This window comes from Hylobates moloch, unplaced genomic scaffold, assembly GCF_009828535.3.
Source record: "Hylobates moloch isolate HMO894 unplaced genomic scaffold, HMol_V3 SCAFFOLD_20, whole genome shotgun sequence".
In the NCBI taxonomy this organism is placed as follows: domain Eukaryota; kingdom Metazoa; phylum Chordata; class Mammalia; order Primates; family Hylobatidae; genus Hylobates; species Hylobates moloch.
In genome coordinates, this window is record NW_026652295.1 from 4,512,962 (window position 1) to 4,534,762 (window position 21,801).

A 21,801-nucleotide genomic window follows, 5' to 3' on the forward strand; every position below is an offset into this window, starting at 1 on the left:
TCCTCTGTGTCCGTTTGTGGCTTGATAGCTCATTTCTTTTTGGTGCAGAATAGTATTTTGTCTGGATGTACCACAATGTACTTATCTATCCATTTACCTACTACTGAACAACATTTTGATGGCTTCACAGGTTTTGGCTATTAGGAATAAAGCTACTATATAAATATTTGTGTGGAAAGTTTTTATAAGTTTTCATTCATCTTTCTTGGGTAAATACTAGGGAGCGTGATTGCTGAATCATATGGTAAGAGTATGTTTCATTTTTTAAGAAACTGCCAAACTGTTGTCCGAAGTGGCTGTGCCATTTTGCTTCCCATCCAACAGGGAGTGAGCATTTCTGTTGCTTCACATCCTCACCAGCATTTGCTGTTGTCGTGTTCTGGATTTTGGCCATTGTAATAGATGTGTAGTGGTATCTCAGTGTTGTATTAATTGCATTTCCCTAGTGACATATTCTGTGGCACATCTTTTCATATGTTTATTTGCCATCTGTACGTCATTTTTGGTGAGATGTCTTTTGCCCATTTTTAAATCAGTTTCACTTATGGAGTTTTAAGATATCTTTGTTTTGGTTACAGCCATTTGTCAGATAAATCCTTTGCAAATATTTTCTCCCAGTTTGTGGTTTGTCTTCTCATTCTCTTGAAACACCGTCTTTTAAATTATTATTTACATAGCATTTTCTTTTACCATTCTTTTATTTCCGACTTATCTGTGTCTTTATATTTATGTGGCATCATTTGTAGATAGCATGTACTTGGGTTCTCTGTGTGTGTGTGTGTGTGTGTGTGTGTGTTTTTAAATCCATTTTGATGATTTCTGCCCTTTAAGTGGAACACTCAGTCCACTTACGTTTAGTATAATTGTTGATAGGATTTGATTTAGGTCTAGTGTTTTTTTTTTTTTTTTTCTAGTTCTCTTTTTTTGGTTTTTGTTCCTCTTCTCTGCTTTCTTTGGCTAATAACATTATTGAAATTTGACATTTCGTTATAATTCTCTAATGGCTTTTAGTTATACTTATTGATATTATTATGGTTTCTGTTTTTACCTTTTTTTTTGGTGATCGTTGTAGAGTAGTGCTTCTGAGTAATAACTCAGGCTCAGCATTGAATGGGAACTTTTTTGAAACATGAATTACCAGGCTGCATCCCAGGCCTCAGAAATTCTGTGGGAGAGACCTGGCATTTCCTGGTTTAAGTAAAGGTATCAGATGCTTCTGAAATGCGTGATAAAAATCTGTTGTACCACCTTATGTAAAACAGAAGAATCTTGTAACAGTATAAGTCAATTGAGTTTTCTTGTTCGTGCTATTGTTATATATTTTCTATCTACATATGATAAGCCTCACAATAGTGTATTTGGGATTTTGCATTAAACATTATTACACTGTCTTACAAAAGAGAAACAAAAAATGAGTATTTATATTTATTCACAATTTCTGGTTCTCATTCTTCCTGTATATCTGAGGTTCCATCTGGTACCATTTTGCTTCAGCCCAGATAATTTTCATTAGTGTTTCTCATGATAGAAATTGTTGGGGAGACAATTCTCCACAGGTCTCCTGCATTTCTGCACCTTTTGCGAGCAGTGCACTGGCTGCGTTTCTTCTAGACTACCTTTTCAAGGACATTCATAGAGAAGACAAAAGTCATTTCTCCTGCCAGAGGCTGGAGCAGGCATGCTCACTATCCATCATAAAAGTTTGCCTTTTTAAGCTCAGGGTTCTGCTCCTGTGACATCGTCCATTGCACGCAGAGGTGTCATCCTCTGGGAACTGAGGCACAGCACACCGGAGCAGGAACATGCTGGTACCCTGGCTACTGCGCGTGCTCCCGGTTCACTTTGATCCATGACTCGAGTCTCTTGCCATCTGTGAGCGTTCTTGAGACTGTGGCAAGCTCACTTGTTAGCTTCTGTCCTCCCTGTGGTTTTTCTCAAAGAGGAGCATGGTAGTCTCATGGGTCAGTTGGTGAGATTTTAGGAAAATCCATGGGATTTGTAGCTGACATGTTGACCAAATTGTCATCCTAGTGATAAATGGTCCTCCACTTTGCTGCCTGCTAATGAGGGGAAATTGGGGAGATGGTTTTAAACACAGCTGCCCAAACAATACCTTGGTTATTGCTAATTCTTCTCTGGGTGGGAGGATATCTTCACCCTTTGGTGGGCAGATGGTTCTGACCCTTTTCAAACTGTTAAAGGGAGAGAAATTGATAACCACCAGGGGTGGGAAGCAGGCAAATTGTTTCAGCTGAATGTTGGCTGGTTCTTTTGGGAGAAGAAGGGGTGGAACTTGTTAAGGCAGAAGGCTAACAGCTAGGTTGCCACATGGTTGGCTCTCCCAGCACTGGTCCTGCCAACCTCAGATGTGCTGGGAGATGACAGTGAAAGGCTGAATGATTTTTGTAGTGGATCCTGGCTGCTTTAGGGATGTGTAGCCCTCTCAGATTACCCTGACATAGACACATGTAGGAAAATGTTAATGTCTAATAAGATCATCGACTAGTATTCCAGCTCTTACTGCCCCAGATGAGGTGTCCAATGCTAATGATGATGACCCACTGGAGAGTGAGAAATTTAACCCAAACAAGTTGACGTACTTTCTTGCCGTCCACTCCACTGCTCTGGGAAATTCTCCCGTGGCCCTTCCATTAAAGCCACGTGATAACCCATGAGATGTTACCATGACTGTGGGGCCCACATTGGTCAAAATGGAGGACATAATCAATCTGTGTAAGCGACCTAAAATTGCCTTGTCCCTCTTGCATCTGGCCCTTGCTTACAGAAAGGCTGGGTATGAGTAGGGTATCATTGGTAAACAGGTGAAAATAGCTCCCAAAAGAGGAAACACAATTTTGTCCTGGTGGAAGGAGAGCAACAATGCTAGTACCTAGGGAAGTGGGGAGTGCATTACACCTTGGGAAGTTCTGGGGCAGGGAACATTAATGATCCTTGTCATTCAGAACCACCCCTAGAGCCTTCCTCAGGGATGAAAAAGCCCTGGTATGGTTCTCCCAAATTTTTGCAAGGGACCGAAGTGAAGCTTTTAGATCTGCCATTCCTCCTTGCCGGACCACTCTGATGACGATTTGGTGCATTCCTTTGACCCATGCTGAGAATTCTATCGGAAGCAGCAGGGGATGATGCCAGCGCCTGCACCTGCCACATAGAACACCTGCTAGCACCTCTGGCTGTCTGCCCACCCATACTCATGGCCATGGCACAGATGAGTGCCACCTGACTGGTGGAGCAGGCAAACAGGATAGATTGGACTGACCACTGTCAGGCAGTTTCTCCAAAAACAAGGGCAAGACTCAATGATTGAACTGAGCTGTAGACCTTTAAGAGCCATAGCCATCTAGAAAGCTCTGTTGAAGGCACTGTCAGCCTGTGCCCCTGTGATGCAGGGCTCGCTGGTAATTGTAAGCAGCACTTTCCAGGACCAATGCAACACTGAGACTGCACTCTCCCTGTATGAAGGGCAGGTATTATCTTCCTTGTCTTCCTCCTAGAAGCATGGTGACTTGCACCTTAGCAGTGATCATCAGAGAACTTTGAGTATGTAAAGAAAAAAACTCCATTAGATCCCATAGTCCTCATAGAACAGTGGCGAACTCTCCAAAATGAGTCTACCCTTGAGCACCTGGGGCAGCCCCCCAGAGGGATCATTGACACACCATGTGTGTGCATCCTACAGGTAGCTTACCCCACTGTGAGAGCCATAGACATGGTGGTAGGAAATTTGTCCGTGACGTTCTCTGAAGTGATCCATAAAAGCATCTGGAAGCATTCATTAATGGATGATAGGATTGCTGTAGATGTCCTCCTTTGGGCCAAGACAGAGTTCATGCAATTGCTAACACATCCTGTATTATCCGTGTCAGTGGCCCCAACCGAAAGGAAATGTCCATTCAGAAGCTTCAGGAGAAAGCCACATGGCTTGCTAAGGTGGACCCTGATGTTTTATGGTATTGCTTTAGCTGGCTGGGTCCAGGATGCTGGGAAGCATGGTTAAGGTCAGGATTTTAGTTTGGCTCATCATGATGATTGGAGTCCTGTTGATAGCAGCTTTTATTAAATGTGTGAGACAAAGTGAGTGGATTTGGTTCCAGCCTGTATTAGATTGATCAGAGTGGCTAATGGAGTGGATACTGAGAGGGAAATTTGACAGAAGCCGAGACAGTATAAATACAAGGAGTGGTCTTGTTGGGAGAGAGTTCTGCAGGGATCTCTTGCATTTCTGTATGTCTCTGGAAAAGAGAGTGAGTGCATTTGTTGTGGACTGTCTTTTCAGTAGTGTTGGTGTAAGCAGTTAGCCTTGGAGACAAGATAGTGTCTCCAGGCCATAGGATAAGTTTGTTTACTGCATTGTAGGATAAAGATGGGGAGTGGGCAGGCATGTCCCATTATAAGCATTTGGGATCCCCAAGCTCAGGGATCCTTTCTTGTAATGTAACCTACTGTTTCCGCAGTTTTTACCTGTCTTTGTATTGCCCTGTAGGAATTACGGGCTCAGGTAACCGGTACAAGCAATGCTAATAGGCTGACAGCTGCTACTGCTGTGGGTAGGAAAAGCGGTAGTCCCCGTTTACCCTTTAAGCTTTCACTTTCCACGGTTTCAGTTACCCGTGTTCAACCATGGCCCGAAAATATTAAATGGAAAATTTTAGAAACTATTTATAATTTTTTTTTTCTTTGAGACGGTCCCACTGTGTCACCCAGGCTGGAGTGCAGTGGTGCAATCACAGCTCACTGGAGCCTGGACCTCTTTGGCTCAAGTAATCCTCCTACCTCAGCCTCCCAAGTAGCTGGGACTACAGTTGTACTCCACCATGCCCAGCTAATTTTTTTGTATTTTGTAGAGATGGGGTCTTGCTATGTTGTCCAGGCTGGCCTCAAACTCCTAGGTTCTAGCAATGCTGCCACCTCAGCTTTCCAGAGTGCTGGGATTACAGGCGTGAGCCACTGTGCCCAGCCAATTCATTATTTTAACTTGTGTACCGTTCTGAGTAGAGTGATGAAATTTTATGTTGTCCCGATGTGTCTTGCCCAGGACGTGAATTGCTCCTTTGTTCAGTGTCTCCATGCTGTAGATGCTACCACCTCATTAGTTACTTAGTAGCTGGTTCAGTTGTCAGATGGATCAGAGTGCATATATAGGGCTGGGTTTTATCCGAGGTTTCAGGCTTCGGCAGGGGGTCCTGGAGTATATCCCCCACTGATAAGGGGTGACTGTTCACTGTTTCTCTGATGAGGACTCTTGTCTTCTGCCAGCATCCATGAAAATGTCAAAAACAAGTTATAGCTTGGTAGTTTGCAAGCAGGTAAAATCTCAGACCCTTCAAGTTTCCTTTTGTCTCTTGCAAAAAGTTCTTTTAGCCCTTATTCATCTGAAAGTGTCTTTATTTCACTTCCCCCTTTCTTTAAACTGCTTTTTTGAGATTAACTCACATACCAGTTTACCCGTTTAAATTATAGAATTCAGCGGCTGTTAGCATATACAGTTTTGTATCCATCACCACAGTTGAGTTTAGAACATTTTCGTCACCTCAAAAAGAAATCTAGTATCCATTAGCTATCATCTTTCTATTTACCCCTATTACCTTCCCCCCAGCCCTAAGCAGCCACTAGTCTATTTTCTGTCTCTATAAAATGGCCCATTCCAGTTATTTTTTGTAAATGGCATCATGTATGTGACTGAGTTCTTTTACATAGCGTGATGTTTTTAAAGTCCATCCATGTTGTAGCTTGTATCAGTACTTCATTCCTTTCTGTGGCTGAATAATATTCTGTAGTATAGATAAGCCACATTTTGTTACTTACTCATCAATTAATAGACATTCGGATTGTTTCTACTTTTTGACTATTATAAACAGTGCTGCTATGAACATTCTTCTATAAGTTTTGGTGGGGACAGGTTTTCTTTCTCTTGGGTAGATACCTAGGAATGGAGTTGCTGGGTCATATGATACCTCCAATTATTCAAGGAACAACCAGACTGTTTTCCAACGTGGCTGTACCATTTTACATTACCACAAGCAGTACATGACAGTTCCCATTCCTTTCCACCCTCACCGCTACTTATCCTTTTTATTACAGCCATCCTACCGGCTGTGAAGTGTACCCGCACTGTGGTTGCAATATGCATTTCCCCGATGGCTAATGATGTTGAGCATCTTTTCGTGTGCTTTACTGGTCATTTGTGTATCTTCAGGGAAATGTCTGTTCAGGTCCTTTACCATTGTTAAACTGGGTTGTCTTTTTATTGTTGAACTGTAGGACTATACGTTTGATATAAGTCCCTTATCAAAACAATTTTTTTTCCTTCCATTCTGTAGGTTATTCTCTCACTTTCTTGGTGGTATCCTTTGAAGCACAAAAGTTTTAAATTTTGATGTCTAGTTTAATCCACTTTTTTTCTTTTGTTGTCATTGCTTCTGGTGCCATATGCAAGAAATCACTGCCTAATTTAAAGTCACAACAAATTACACCGCTATATTCTTTTAAGAATTTTATAATTTTAACTCTTGTAGATCTTTGATCAACTTAATGTATGGTATGAGGTATAAAGGTCCAACTTTCTCTTTGGCATATGGATATCCAGTTGTCCCAAGATTATTTGTTAAAAAGATTATTCTTTTCCCCATGGAATGGTCGTGGCACTGTTGTCCAAAATATAGGGGAGTTTATTTCAGGGCCCTCTATTCCATTAGGCAGTTCCACGCTGCCAGTTTCATAGTATATTAATTACTGTAGCTTTGTATTAAGTTGAAACCAGTTAGTGTGAGTTCTTCAACTTTTTCTTCTTTTTGAAGATTTTTTGGGCTGTTCTCAATTGTTCTTACCAATTCCATGTGAATTTTGGGATTAGCATGCCAGTTTCTACAAAGAAAACAACTTTAATGTTAATAAGAATTACGTCGAATCTAAAGATCAGTTTAAAGATTCTTATGGTATTAACAGTATTAAGTCCCTAGAACCATGAACATGGAATGTCTTTCCATTTAATTAGATATTTATTCCAATAATGTTTTATAGTTTCCAGTTTATAAGTTTTACACCTCTTTTATTCCTGTTTTTTTTCTTTTTGATGATATTATAACTGAGACTTTCTTAATTTCATATTTGGTTTGATCATTACTACTGTATAGAAATACAATGCAGTTATTCCATCTAAAAAATTGATTTTTGTATGTTGATTTGTATCTTGCAATCTTGGTGAACTTCTTTGTTCTAATAGTTTTTAATGGACTCCTTAAACTTTTTTATATAGAAGAGTATGTCATATGCAAATAGCAATAATTGTACTTCTTCCTTTCCAATTCAGATATCTTGGTATTTCTTGTCTAGTCACTCAGCCGGAACTAGCGAGAACTCCAATTCAATGTTGCGTAGAAGTGGCAAGAACAAACATCTTGTTTTTCTGATCTTAGGGGGAAACTTTTAGTCTTTCAGTATTCAGTGTGATGTTATGTGTGTGTTTTTCATAGATTCCTTTTATTAAGTTGAGGAAGTTCCCTCTATTTCTAGTTTATTGACTTCTTCTTTTTTTTTAATCATGAAGAGGTGTTGAATTTTCTCATGTTTTTTCTGCATCTATTGAAACAATATGTGATTTTTTCCCCTTTATTCTATTGATGTGACATATGAATGTTAATTGACTTTCACATATTAAACTAGCCTTGCATTTTTGGAATAAATCCTTCTTGGTCATGGTCATTTTTGTATATTGCAGAATTCAATTTGCGAATGTTTTGTTGAGGATTTTTGTGTCTATATTCATAAAAGAGGTATAGGTCTATAGCTTTCTTGTGATGTCTTTTGTTTTGGTATTGGGTAAATAGTGGCCTCATATAAAGTGTGGTAAATTGTCTTCTGATTCCTGGAAGAGTTTATGAAGAACAGGTATTAATTTTTAAAAATTTTGGTAGAACTCACCAGTGAAGCTATCTAATCCTATGCTTTTCTTTAAGGGGAGGTTTTGATGATCAGTCTTATATAGGCCTATTTAGATTTCCTTGATTCAGTTCGACTAGTTTGTATCTTTCTAGGAATTTGTTTATTTCATCTGAGTTGTTAAAATTATTGGCATATAATTGTTCATAGTATTTTAATTATTTTTATTCCTATATGGTTTGTAGTAATGTTCCCTCTTTAATTCCTGGTATTAGAAATGTGGGTGTGGGAGGTGGCCCATTGATTATTTAGCATGGATTAATTTCTGCATATTTATGAATTTTCCCAACTTTTTTGTTATTTTCAGTATCATCCCCATTTGGAGATAGAACTTGCATGATTGCAGTCCTTTTAAATGTACTGAGCTTATCTTAAGACTTAGCATATGGTCTGTGCTGGTGAGTATCCTGTGTGTGCTTGAGAAGAATGTATATTCTGCTGTTGTTGGGTGCAGAGTTATCTCCTTGTCAGACTCGCATAATGTTTCCATCACAAGAATTAATGGAGCAGTTTGCCAGCCCTGGATGCCTTACTGCTCCTTCACAGTCTGATGCTGAGATCGCAAGCTATGGCTGCCTGCCGGTTAACTCAAAGAATGGTTTTCATACCTTTTTTTTCCCTTTTTTTTTGAGACAGAATCTCTCACTGTCACCCAGGCTGGAGTGCAGTGGCTCGATCTTGGCTCGCCACAGCCTCCACTTCCCGGTTCAAGCAATTCTTCTGCCTCAGCCTCCTGAGTAGCTGGGACTACAGGTGTGCGCCACCATGCCCAGCTAATTTTGTGTATTTTTAGTAGAGACAGGGTTTCACCATGTTGTCCAGGCTGGTCTCAAACTCCTGACCTCGTGATCCGCCTGCCTTGGCCTCCCACAGTGCTGGGATTACAGGCGTGAGCCACCGCACCTGGCCCACATTTTTTTACTAGCTGAAAAAGATCAAAAGAATAATAATATTTTATGATGTGTGACAGTTATAAAATTCAAATTTTAGTGTCCATAGATAGAGGGTTTTTTTGTTTTTGTCTTTGTTTAATGCCATTTCATTCATTACATATTGTGTCTGGCTACTTCCTTGCTACAGTGATTGGGAGACCAGATGACCCATAAGCCTAAAACATTTACTCTTTGGCACTTTATGTAAAGTTTGCCAACTCCTGGTCTAATGTATCCACTATGACTTCCTTATGTATACTCAGTCTGGTCACTGAGTATGCCTAAAAACGGAGCACACACTTACCCTTAGCTGTGGAGGCTACTGTTGCTCTTCCTCTTTGCTCAATTTCCTGAGGAGGGAGGGACAGGATCTGCCTGGGGCCTGGCAGCTGCAGGTCCCCGGGGATGCTGGCCCTGGAGGAACCAGTGGTACGTGGTTAAGGAGGGAGGGGAAAGAAATGCACTGTGCTCCACCAGGCTCCTGCCTCGGCTCTAAGGAAACGGAGGAAAGCAAACAGGAGTACTCTGGTTCATAGTATACTGCCCCCTTCTGGAGCGGACATTGATTTAAGGTGGGTTGGGCAGGAGGAGGGGGAACATTAAACATAGCTTTCCTACAAGACATAATCTCTTTGCCCCCTTTCATTTAAAACTCTTAAACTATTTCTGCAAAAACATCATTTATATGGACTTTTCCAGAAATATGTCTTCTACTTAAATTGAAATACACCCTCATACACAACGATTCACAAGTGAAGGAGCAGGGGAAAAATCGCTTTCAAAAGCTTTCCTTGCTATGATACGGACTGCTTGGACTCGCACTTGCTGACCTGACATTAATTCTGACTCTGTGGAGATCGGTCAGACCTATGTGAAATCGGCCCTGTGATGAGCTAAGGTCTTGCTGTTCCTAATCCTTTTTGCTCGCAAGCAATAATTTGTATTTAATTTTAGGTTGTTCAGTAGTTAACGGCTTCAGTTTTCTGTATCTCAGGTAGATATACTGGAGAGTTTTTTGTTTCTTTGAGAGCAGAGAAAATGATGGGGATGGGGTATTCTCCCGTTCTCTACCATCATCTGCACTTCTACTCATTAGGCTCGAGTATTTGGGGATGTTAGAGAACCAGGCATGCCATTGTGTCGTCTGACCTACCTGTAACTGCCAGAAATGTACTGATGTTCTTAATAATTGATAGGTACAGACCTTTGCGTTCTTAATTAAAGAGCCACTCCATGGCTGTAGGCCTCTGCCCACAAGATACAGTGTCACATGCTGCTCCCAGGATGCAAGCTGATGCTTTTATAACAACTGCAGATGTAACAACAGATTCTAGGTATTTCTCCAGTAACGTATGGAGGCACTGTGTCGCATAATTCTTGTTCATGTGAGTTGTGGAAGATCTCTCTTCCATTTACACTTCGGATGTTAAGGTAGTAGAATTTGTCACAGTGATAAAACATGCTTACAAGGCAGGGTTGTGTGAACTGATAAATTTGATCCAGAATGTATTGGTCATCCATTTCAACGATTAACAGCTTCTCCATTGAAAGATGTTAGTGTAAAATTAATCAAAACCAAGATCTGAAAATAACCTGATCGCTGTAGACTGTTTTATTACAATCAGATATGATGTTCTCTGTTGACCTTTTTAGTTTTAATTGAGTGCTTCTGAATGATACTTGTGATACAGATCATATGTTTCTTTGATGGCAGTTTCACACCACAGAAGGTTCTCTGCCCCTTGTAGCTCATTGCCGTCACCACTCCAGGCTGTTGCCTGGGTGCCCGCTGCTGGAACCCTGGGATGACCAGGCACAGCTGCAGATGCCTCGAGCTGCTCCAGCCATGAGTGTGGAAACCAACTCGGTGGTCAGGCTTCAACACAGCAATAGCAGAGAGCCCCTTTCAGTCACAAGAAACATAAGTCACCTAATGCATATCCACAAGTTCTCAGCATGCAAATTTAGCATCTTGTTTGACTTACTTTCAGGGAAATTGCTTACACCCCAAATGGCCTATTACTGTTTTATTGAGGTTGCAGAAGAGATCATTTTTATAATCTATCGTGGTTTTTGCTATTTTTGATATTTCCTAATGAAACTTGCACTTTTCCCCCCAAATTTTGATTTTTTTTAAACTATTTTTTTCCTTTTATAAACAGGTTGAAAGGATTGTTGACAAAAGGAAAAATAAAAAAGGGAAGACAGAGTATTTGGTTCGGTGGAAAGGCTACGACAGCGAGGACGACACTTGGGAGCCGGAGCAGCACCTGGTGAACTGTGAGGAATACATCCACGACTTCAACAGACGCCACACGGAGAAGCAGAAGGAGAGCACATTGACCAGAACAAACAGGACCTCTCCCAACAATGCTAGGAAACAAATCTCCAGATCCACCAACAGCAACTTTTCTAAGACCTCTCCTAAGGCACTCGTGATTGGGAAAGACCACGAATCCAAAAACAGCCAGCTGTTTGCTGCCAGCCAGAAGTTCAGGAAGAACACAGCTCCATCTCTCTCCAGCCGGAAGAACATGGACCTAGCGAAGTCAGGTATCAAGATCCTCGTGCCTAAGAGCCCCGTTAAGAGCAGGACCGCAGTGGACGGCTTTCAGAGCGAGAGCCCCGAGAAACTGGACCCCGTCGAGCAGGGTCAGGAGGACACAGTGGCACCCGAAGTGGCAGCGGAAAAGCCGGTCGGAGCTTTATTGGGCCCCGGTGCCGAGAGGGCCAGGATGGGGAGCAGGCCCAGGATACACCCGCTAGTGCCTCAGGTGCCCGGCCCTGTGACTGCAGCCATGGCCACAGGCTTAGCCGTTAACGGGAAAGGTGAGTGTCTAGGGAGCTGCCTCGGGCTCCGTGGTGATCCCAGAGGGCGTGGGTCCTTCTCTAGAGATCAGGCCTTGAGCTCTGGAGAGTCCGCGGATTCTCACGGCATCTGCTGGAGCCTTGCAGAGATTTTGCCAGCTTCTCCTTTCTTCGCTTGAAGCCTTTGATATTTCTCTTAATTCGGCACTAGTTGTCTCTGTGTAATTCGCCATCCACAGACTGTGCTACCACACTGACTTGCTTTAAACAGTATCTCCCTCTAACTAGGTTATTAGGTGAGTAAGTTTTTACAGCAAGTTTCTGAAGCTGTCTACCGTTCTTCACCTCTTAAGTGCTGAGTCTTGTCTCGTGTTAAGCGTTTTTTTCTAAGTGTGGCCAGCATTGGTACAGGAGTGCTGGTTCTTATTTTGCTCATCCGTTTGAATACCCAGGAATGCCTTTCAGTGGGAGCATGGCTAACCCAGTAGAGCCTTCGGGAGCCGGGCTCGCTTCTCTGTTGTGATCGGCAGTGCAGGTGCCATTGCTTCCCCTCGTCAGAGCCAAGTCTGCCTGGCGCCACTGGTGTCCTCTGTTTTACTCTCACACCCAGCCCCGCTCCTGGGTTCTGCAGCTGCCTTGGTTGTGCCATGACCTGTCCGTCTCCCAGGACAGCACAACTGGGAGTTCACACGGGTGGCTTCCTTTGCCTCACTTGCCGTGCTGTGCTGGCCGCAGTTTTCTCTTACAAGTCCTCATGACTTTTCAGCTGCTGGAGCTTTCTAATAGGACTTCCTGCTTCCTGCCTTCTGACAGCTCCCATCCCTTTTCAGTCATTCTTGGACGAGGGTGGTGTCCACTGGTGCCCCCACCCCATTGCCTTCAGTAGCAGGTGTGCCCTGTGTGTCTGCGACCCTGCCCTCTGGCTCCCTCTCTCTGTCAGCACCAGGGCCGCACATCGTCCCCTCCTCTCCATCTGCTCAGGGGCACCCCGCCACCTGGCCCTCTCCTCTCTCTCCTTTCTGAGTTGTAGTCTTAAGATTGTCTCTTTAGCCGGGTGTGGTGGCTTACGCCTGTAGTCTCAACACTTTGGGAGGCCGAGGAGGGCAGACCACTTGATGTCAGGAGTTCAAGACCAGCCTGGCCAACATGGTGAAACCCGTCTCTACGAAAAACACAAAAATTAGCCAGGTGCAGTGGCGCGCACCTGTAATCCTGGCTACTCAGGAGGGTGAGGCACAAGAATCGCTTGAACCCAGGAAGCAGAGGTTGCAGTGAGCCGAGATGGTGCCATTGCACTCCAGCCAGGGTGACAGAGTGAGACTCCATCTCCCAAAAAAAAAAAAAAAAATTATCTCTTTACCTGTGTGTCTCCTGCAACCCAAGCTCAGTAGAATAATAGCAAACAAAATACAATGGTGTTGGTTTGTTTGGGGAGCTACTTTCCTCTAAAGAGAAGTGTTCCCTAAGACATTCTAACCATCCTGCTGTGGTGCATTCAACAGGTTTTCTCCTTGGCCCAGGCCCTTGTGTAGCAAAGAAGTGGAATATGAACTGAAATCTGGGGTTTCCCTTTGACAGGAAATTGCCATCTTGCCAGTGTTTTTCAGATACACGCTTGACCCAAACGGTGCCTTTTCCGGCTCCACTGGAGCTTATGAACTTGTTTGCAGGTTTGACTTCCTATGTTGTTGACCTCATGGATACAGTTTTCTCTTAGTTATGTGAGGAATCAGAGAAGTTCAGATGTAGAAGGGACTCACTTAATAGCACACTCTATTTTGCAGTTAGGGAAGTCGAGTCCAGAGAGAAGGTGATGTTCATGGGGAGAACTGAAGCCAGAAGGGGAACCAGAGCGTGTGCCTTAGTGCCTCCCTGGCATTCTTCCCAGCATTGCTTGTTGCCTCCTGGACAGATAAGCACCTGCGTCTTCATTGATGACTTGGGGGCCAGGCACGGTGCTGGACTGTAATGCTACCAAAAAGGACTGACAATCTATAGCCCGTGGGCTTGGCCCTGCCTCGCTCCTGGTTTTGTATGACCTGCAAGCCCAGAATGGATTTTACATTTCCTGATGTTTGGAAAAAAAAAATCAAGAGGAATATTTACTCACGTGAAAATATAAGAAATTAAGATTTCTGTGTTCATACATAAAGTTTTATTGGAACACAGCTAACCATCCATTACTATGAATGAATGGAGCTATCCATTCATTTACTTCCACCACCAATCCCGGCTAATTTTTGTATTTTTAGTAGAGACAGGGTTTCACCATGTTGGCCAGGCTGGTCTCAAACTCCTGGCCTCAAGTGATCCACCTGACTTGGCCTTCCAAAATGCTAGATTACAGGCATGAGCCACTGCATCTGACCTACTTGGCTCTTTACAGAGAGGACAGCTGATCTCTGCTCTTAGGAGGCCATAGATCTGTGAGCCCCCTTTTTTGTCCACAAAAGTTGTATGTATGTATGTATGTGTATATATATATGTATTATATATTATACACATATATGTATTATATATATACACATATATATTACATATATTATATATATTATATATATACCCATATATAATATATATATTATATATATTATATATATATTTTATATATATACACATTTTTTGTTGTGGGAACCCTTGATTTTCAAAACTTTGCGCCAACAAGGTTAAGAGCTCTAGTCCTTAACCCGCACGTCCAGTTTTGATTGGTGACCACCTCCAATGCAGTCTTGCTAGTTCCCTCTCGTGTGTTAGTTCTTTCAAAATGAACTGCAGCCCTCACCAGATCCACATTCCGCTTTCACCACATGTGAAACAATTCGCAACAAGAACCTTCATTCCTTTATGTTTCTTATATAAGGAAGGTAATAGCTTCCATTTAAATGAGGATTTAGTGACTTCCTTTCTAAAAAACATCCATCCACACGTGTGGCATTGGTTAAACCAAAAGGGATGTGTAAGCATAGAATCTTAAATTATTTTACCTTGTTCTGTGGAGTTGGGAGGTTGGGGTGGGAATAACAGTATTTTTCCAGGGCCCTCACCATCATTTTTCTCCAAAGCTATGATCTCTACCCCTCTCTCACTTCTGCCTGGGCCCTGGTCAGATCAGCCCTGACCCCTGTATACTGCTGAGAATATAATCTCTAGTTAGAAGAAAATAGAAGCCGTTAGGGAGCATTTTTAGGACAGTGGTGAATGACATCCCCTGCGGCGTTGATCTAAATCAGGCTTGCAGATTAACGAGGAGGAAGTCTTTCTGGAAGAAAAGCAACTGCAAAGCTGGCGGAGCCCCTGACAGCAGGCCTCCTGCGGATTCGGGAGGGTCAGTGCTGTCGCTGCCCTCCCTGGTCCCTGTGCAGAGAAGAGCTTTGTTATACTCTCTGCTAGAACGTAAGCTCCAAGAAAGCATTTTATTTTTCCTGACTAAATCAAACTGTGCCCAGAATGGCGCCTGCTGTGTAGTCGGTGCCCCGCAAGTACTTGTGGATGGAGTGATTCCAGTAGAATGGGTGCGCGTGGAAGACGAGGGTTGTTGGAAGGAGTCATTTGTGGCCCAGATCTCTGGCTCAGAGAGGAGGGAAGGAGAGCAGGAGGGGAGAAATGCTATTGAAATACAACGTATATGGCCAGAAACACAGACATTCCAGAAAGCCCTCGTTCGCCCTCTGGCACATCCTTCCTGAATGAGGAGAAGCCGCCCTGAAGCTCTGTTAGGCTGTTGGTCCACACTCAGACACTTTTTAAGCCGTTGTTTGCTTTTACTTCCAGATTAATTTTAGAGCTATGTAAGGAAACTGATTTGTTTTTCTAAAACTAATTGAAGTAGATACTGGTGGAATCATTGGGAAACGAACCATCCCCTATTCAAAACATTAATCGTGTACTGAAGGGATATTTTTGCCACCAAAAACCACAGATATTTGAATATCTGTGAACCCAAAGAATGAATGTTTCTGGAGTATTTTCACACACACTTACTTATTTTTATAGAATAACCATATATGTGTTTGCTTTTTAATTACTTTAAGTATGACACAAAGGCTTAAATGAATATATTATTTCACTCAGAAATGTGAGAAATTCTAAAATTTAGGTGATGCAGCTAGCTGTCTTCTTTCTCTTTATCAATGTTTAATGGTGATTTCTTGCTCTTTTAATTCCCTAATGAATTAATCCTATACCTTTCATGAGTTCAAACATATAATTCATCATCATTCCATAAGTATGAAATTTCAGAAAATGCAATTAGCAAACTTAAAACAAATAGGTGTAAACCTTATCAGTGTTGTGACATAGGGTTGGCGTTTGGATTGAAGCCAACAGACCTAGTAGGAAAATGACTGAGAAAGTAATACCTTAGCACACCTTGCATTTCACGAACATTTCAGCCAAAGGAAACTCCTAAGAGAAAGTGTTGAGGAAAAACCTGGCTGCTTCTGAGGAGCTGGAGTGATTTCCTGTCAGTAAGAATATGAGTAGATGATCTGTCTCCCTTTCCTCTGCGATTATCAGGGAAGCATAAGAGGCACAGCTGCCCTCTAGGAAGAGGCCCCAGGGCTTTCTAGGGCCTTTTATGATTTAGTCTCAGAAATTAGAACTTAACCCCAGTGAAGACTAAAAAATCAGGAGACCAGGCCAGGTGTGGTGGCTCACACCTGTAATGCCAGCGCTTTGGGAAGCTGAAGCTGGAGGATGGCTTGAGGCCAGGAGTTTACATAGTAAGACCCCATCTTTATAAAAATAAAAACTATTTTCCTAGGTTTTGAAGGTGTTTTTTTTGTTTGTTTGTTTTTTTGCTTTTCATTATCCAGGCTTGAGGCCAAGGCAGGCGGATCGTGGAGGTCAGGAGATGCAGACCATCCTGGCTAACACGGTGAAACCCTGTCTCTACGAAAAATACAAAAAAATTAGCCGGGCATGGTGGCGGACGCCTGTAGTCCCAGCTACTCGGGAGGCTAAGGCAGGAAAAAGGTGTGAACCCGGGAGGTGGAGGTTGCAGTGAGCTGAGATCGCACCACTGCACTCCAGCCTGGGCAACAGAGCAAGGCTCTGTCTCCACCAAAAAAAAAAAAAAAAAAAAATCAGGCATGGTGACTACATGCCGCCTGTAGTCCCAGCTACTTAAGAGGCTGAGGTGGGAGGATTGCTTGAGCCCAGTAACTCAAGGCTACAGTGAGCTATGGTTGCACCACTGCACTCCAGCCTGTTCCACAGAGCAAGACCCTGTCTCAAAAAGAAAAAAAAAACGAAAAGGCAGCAGACCAGTGCCCAGAGGTAGCAGCTATTCCCTGGGACCACAACAGGAAACCTCCACTTGAAAAGAGAAGACATTTGAAGTCAAGTTACAGCGAACAGGCAATTAGAAGTGTGTTTGAGGGTTTGATCAAGAAAGATTTCAGTTTGAAACCCCACAAATGATTGACCTGTCCCGTATAGTGGGTCCATGCTAGAGGCTTCCACATGTGTTATCTTGCTTATTCTTTTCAAGAGCAAACCCACTTACACAAGGAAAGGGTCCAGAAGCTAAAAATCAAACGAGAGGAGTAGTCCTTTGAGACAAGCAGATGCACAGCCTGCCTCCTTTCTAAGCATTTAATAGGTGTCCTCAGGCAGAATGATGTGATGCGCAGCAGCAGCTGGGTTCCTTAGTTCCTCAGAGTGAGCACAGTGGTCCTCAAACCTGCGTGTGCTTAAGAATTCTAGTGCAGAGTTTCAGGCACAGAGCCCGTAGAGAAGATGCTCTTGTCCAGCTGGAGCCAGTCTGCTTACTCCCAGGAGTCTTTAAAAACATGCACACCATAATGATTTTATTTTAAAACTTGGTAAATGTGTATTATTTTCCAATCATTGATGTCGAACCAAGGCCCTTTCCAAGGGAGCGCTTGCGTTTGCCACTTGTTGGAAGAGCCAAGGGCTTTTGAACATGGATTCATTGCTTGGAGCCCTGTCTTGTGTAAAGCATGCTCATAATGTATCACTTACTGTTACCACTTCGGATTTCTTCAAAGTAGAGCAAAACTTAGGTGTACTTAGAAATCTGAGTATAGCCCTAGCCTTTTTTGATTTTTCTCATTTTCTCACACCTGGTTTCGACAATAGTTTTTAGTCTAGAGCCTTTCCAAATCATTCAATGTAGTTTCCTTTGAAGCATCAGCTCCCCTTTTGTAATCATCTCCTGTTTTATGTAAAAATGAATTAAATATAACAAGTTCAGCTAGCCAAAAAAGGGTAAGAGGAAGGAGAGTGTTCCCTCTGTCCTCTTAGGTTTGTGGCTGGGGCCTGTGAATTACAGTCGTGAAAGACATATTAACAGGAGAAAAGGACATATACATTTAATTGGTGTTTTAAATTTTATGTGCCCAAGAGGTCTCCACACAAAAGAGGAAACCCCAAAGAAGTGGTTAGGCTTGAGAGCTTATATACCATTTTAACAAAGGGTGATACATTGTGGAGAAGTTCCTAGACAAAAGAAAGTGGGGTTTCTAGGCTTCTTGGGGGTGGTAAAATGTCGGGAGGTAGATATACGGGGAAACTAATGGAAGACAAATGTTGTTTAGTAAGGTCTATTGATACAGTCTTGGCCCAGTTTCATCTCTCTGGTAATGAGTTGTTTTCCTTTTCCTGGTACAGGAAAGTGGGAATACCTTTACAGATAGGAATTTAAGCCCTTTCAGGCAGAAATAGAGAGGGCAGAGTTCTTCTCAGTTGCTTCTCAGTTGCCTTTAGCTAAAAATAATCCGTATTCAAAAGTGGCATATTTTGGAATCGCATATTCTGATTCCCGTCAGAAGTTTAGGGAATGAACCCCTCCAGCTCTTTAGCAGCCGTGTCCTGAGGGGAAGAGTCACGTGTGGGGTGTGTGGAGTCCAGTGAGCATCTCAGTCTGGATAGGGAACCAGGCTTTCTCAAGGAGTGTTTTCCTTCTTACTCTGAGAGTCCCTGCTGCAGACTTTGAGAGTTTTTTCCCTGCAAATGAAGTTTATTGATGTCACAGCTCCAGAAATGTTAACACACATCCTGTTCTAAACAGAATATATAAATGTCATACATTTTTGCACAAGTAATTTAGAAGTACTTTGAGCAAAATACAAGAGTTCACTATTACCTCCCCCTCTGAATACCAGATTCCCCAGGGAGAACATCAGTAGTTTGATGTGTGTCATTTCTATCTTTTTCTATGAATTTATACTCTTTTATATGAGATCATACTACATAATTTGTTCTTAGCATTTGCTCTTTTCATTTAACATCATGTCTTGGAGAACTTTCTATTTTAAGACCCAAATTATTTCTTTTTATGTTTTAAACTTTATATAAATATGATTTCAAACTTACAAGTTGCAAGACCAGTACAAGAAATACCCATATAGTATCCCTTACCCAGAATCACCAGTTGTTTACATTTTGCCTCATTTACTTTCCCTCTCCTCTTTCTCCCCCATGTAAGTATATATTTATACACACATACACATAAGCATATACATTTTTTTCCTATTTGAGGATACATTTTATACTATTTGAGAGTTAGTTGGCAACTTGCTGTTGTAAATGATAAAACACAAGGCCTGTAATTGATTTAAAATTTTAATAGATGTTGCCAAATTGCTCTCTAAAAAAGCTGAAAAGATTGTGAGTACATATTTACCTATTCTTAACCAACATTTTAATCTATTTTTCAGTGTCTGGCAGATGAGAAAATGCTCTCTCATTGTTTTAATTTTAAAACAGGAAAACTTTTTGCAGGTTAATGGACTGTTTGTATTCATTCTTCTGTTAATTCCATATACGTGTATATATATATATATACACACACATATATACATGTATATATAGATACATATGTGTATATATACACATATATAGATATATAGATAGATGATAGATAGATAGATAGATACATATGTATATATATAACTTGCCTGTTTTTCTTTTGGGTGGTTTAACTTCCAAAATGTGAACATTTCGTGAATGTACCTGTCCTTGCCCAGGGACTACACTGATCTTCTCTGCATGTTTGAGCTGTGGCGTTCACGCTTGTAAAGGGAGTGCCTCAAAAGAGGTCCATGATTCAGGGTCCTCCCCACCCCACTCAGGGGTGAGGTAGGACTATCTAGGCCCTGCCTTAAGGGGCTAGAAAACTTCTAATTAATTTGCATTAATTTTATGGTTCCTGCTCAGTTTTGAATATACCTAAGTATATTTCATTACTTTGGGCTTATATGAAGTACAATTTAAAAGAAATTTAGATTTCTTAGGTCAGATGACATAAAAGGAATATTTCTAACTATAGTTCTTGCTCCTTTTGAACTTTAACTGATACAAGGACAAAGGGGGGGAAAATCACATTTTCAGATTGAATTTGCTCTTGTTGCTGCATGTGCTACTAGGAATTGAGCCCTGTTACAAATCCCCCTTGTCTCCTCTGTTCCTGTTAGCATTGTTTTTGCTGCAGCCAGGTACTGGCCTTCTGGAATATTCCTCCAATGGCATGCTGTTCCTTAAGGTTGAGAGCAGCTATATATACACAGGGTACAGGCTCTCTAACCTCTTCCGAGCATGCTATTCTGGTGCCTTTGTTCTGTCTTAAGTTCCTCCAACATTCGTCTTCCTCTTCCAGAGAATCCTTGTTTTACAGAAGAGGCCGCTTGTGAAAGAGAGTGATTTGATCAAACCACTAGCAGAATTGGCGGGAAAGTAGACTCTACGTTAGAACCTACTCCTGACTTCCATTTAGTTCTTTGTACTGTGTCATACTGATAAGTGAAGTTTTTATAAGCGTAATTGATTTTATTAAGTACACAGTATTACTCAAGACTTTCGCTTCTGTCTCAAGTGAGTGAAACTGAACCCACAGTGACTTAAACGTACAAGCAAATGAAATGGCATCTGTTGGCTCATGGAAACCGAAATCCAGGCACAGCTGGATCTGTGGCCTGAAGTTACCATCATTCTCATACCCCACCCATCCCCAGCCTCCACTTGCTTCAGTCAGGCCAGTCCTTCCTGCATGGAAGCAAGGTGCCCCCGCAGCTCTGGGCTGCCACTCTGACCTCTCAGCTGACCAGACAGAAAAGGGGCTTCTCTTCCTCCTACGTTTCAAGGGGTGAGGTCAACTTCATCTAAACTCTGTAACCTAGAAGGAAGGGGATGAGAGGGTACCCCAAGGGAAAGCCAGGGCTAGTAACAATAGAAATGGCAATAGAGGCCGAGTGCAGTGGCTCACACCTGTAATCCCAGCACTTTGGGAGGCCAAGGTGAGCGGATCAACTGAAGTCTAGAGTTTGAGACCAGCCTGACCAACGTGGAAAAACCTTGTCTCTACTAAAAAAAAAAAAAATACGAAATTAGCCAGGTATGGTGGCACATGCCTGTAAACGCAGGTACTCGGGAGGCCGAGGCAGGAGAATCTCTCGAACCCAGGAGGCAGAGGTTGCGGTGAGCCGAGATCGCACCATTGCACTCCAGTCTGGGCAACAAGAGTGAAACTCCGTCTCAAAAAAAAAAAAAACGGCAATAGGTACTGAGCAGGCCTGGACAATCATACGCTGAATTAATGTCATGTTCCAGCGTTTGGGTGGTCCTCTGAAACAGTACACAGTCACCCTCCCAGTACAGCTGTGCCCAAGATGCTGCTCACCAGGAGACTGAGCCATGCCCAGCTCTGCGCTTTGTCCTTTTCAATAGGTGTTCTTCCTGCTTTTCTAGTCCTATCTTTGGGAGCTAGGCACTGCATTTATCTCCTTTCTAGTTTGATATCTCACCTTTTACACATCGGTCACATTAATTACACAAACGGACTGTTTATGAGGATCCCCTTGAAGGAGGGTGCCAGGGAGTCCGATTCGCCAAGGCTCTTTTGCCTTGGGTGGAGAAGGCTTAACTAAAGTGGCTTGAGTACTTAGATTGGATGGATGGGAGCCAATTCCCTAAAAGAGTCTGAAAAAATAAAATCGGATGTTTTTAAAATATCCAGGCAAAGATCCAGAGTAGATGGACAAATTCACTTAAACTTTAAATGGTAGAATGGAAAAGTGTTGTGCAGATATTTTAATGGTCTTAAGAATCTCCTACATTGCCTAGCCCAGTTGTTTACACACATTAG

General features: G+C 42.3%; 1 protein-coding gene across 6 annotated transcripts in view; it reads left to right on the forward strand.

Moving 5' to 3' along the window:
• CDYL (chromodomain Y like) overlaps positions 1 to 21,801 on the forward strand; it is a 242,352-nt gene that overhangs the window by 169,115 nt on the left and 51,436 nt on the right. For all 6 annotated transcript variants that reach the window (XM_058432201.1, XM_058432202.1, XM_058432198.1 and 3 more), the window contains one exon: positions 11,051 to 11,717. In XM_058432201.1, coding sequence (XP_058288184.1) covers positions 11,423 to 11,717 — 295 coding nt within the window. In that variant the 5' untranslated portion in view covers positions 11,051 to 11,422. The remainder of the gene's footprint in view (positions 1 to 11,050; positions 11,718 to 21,801) is intronic.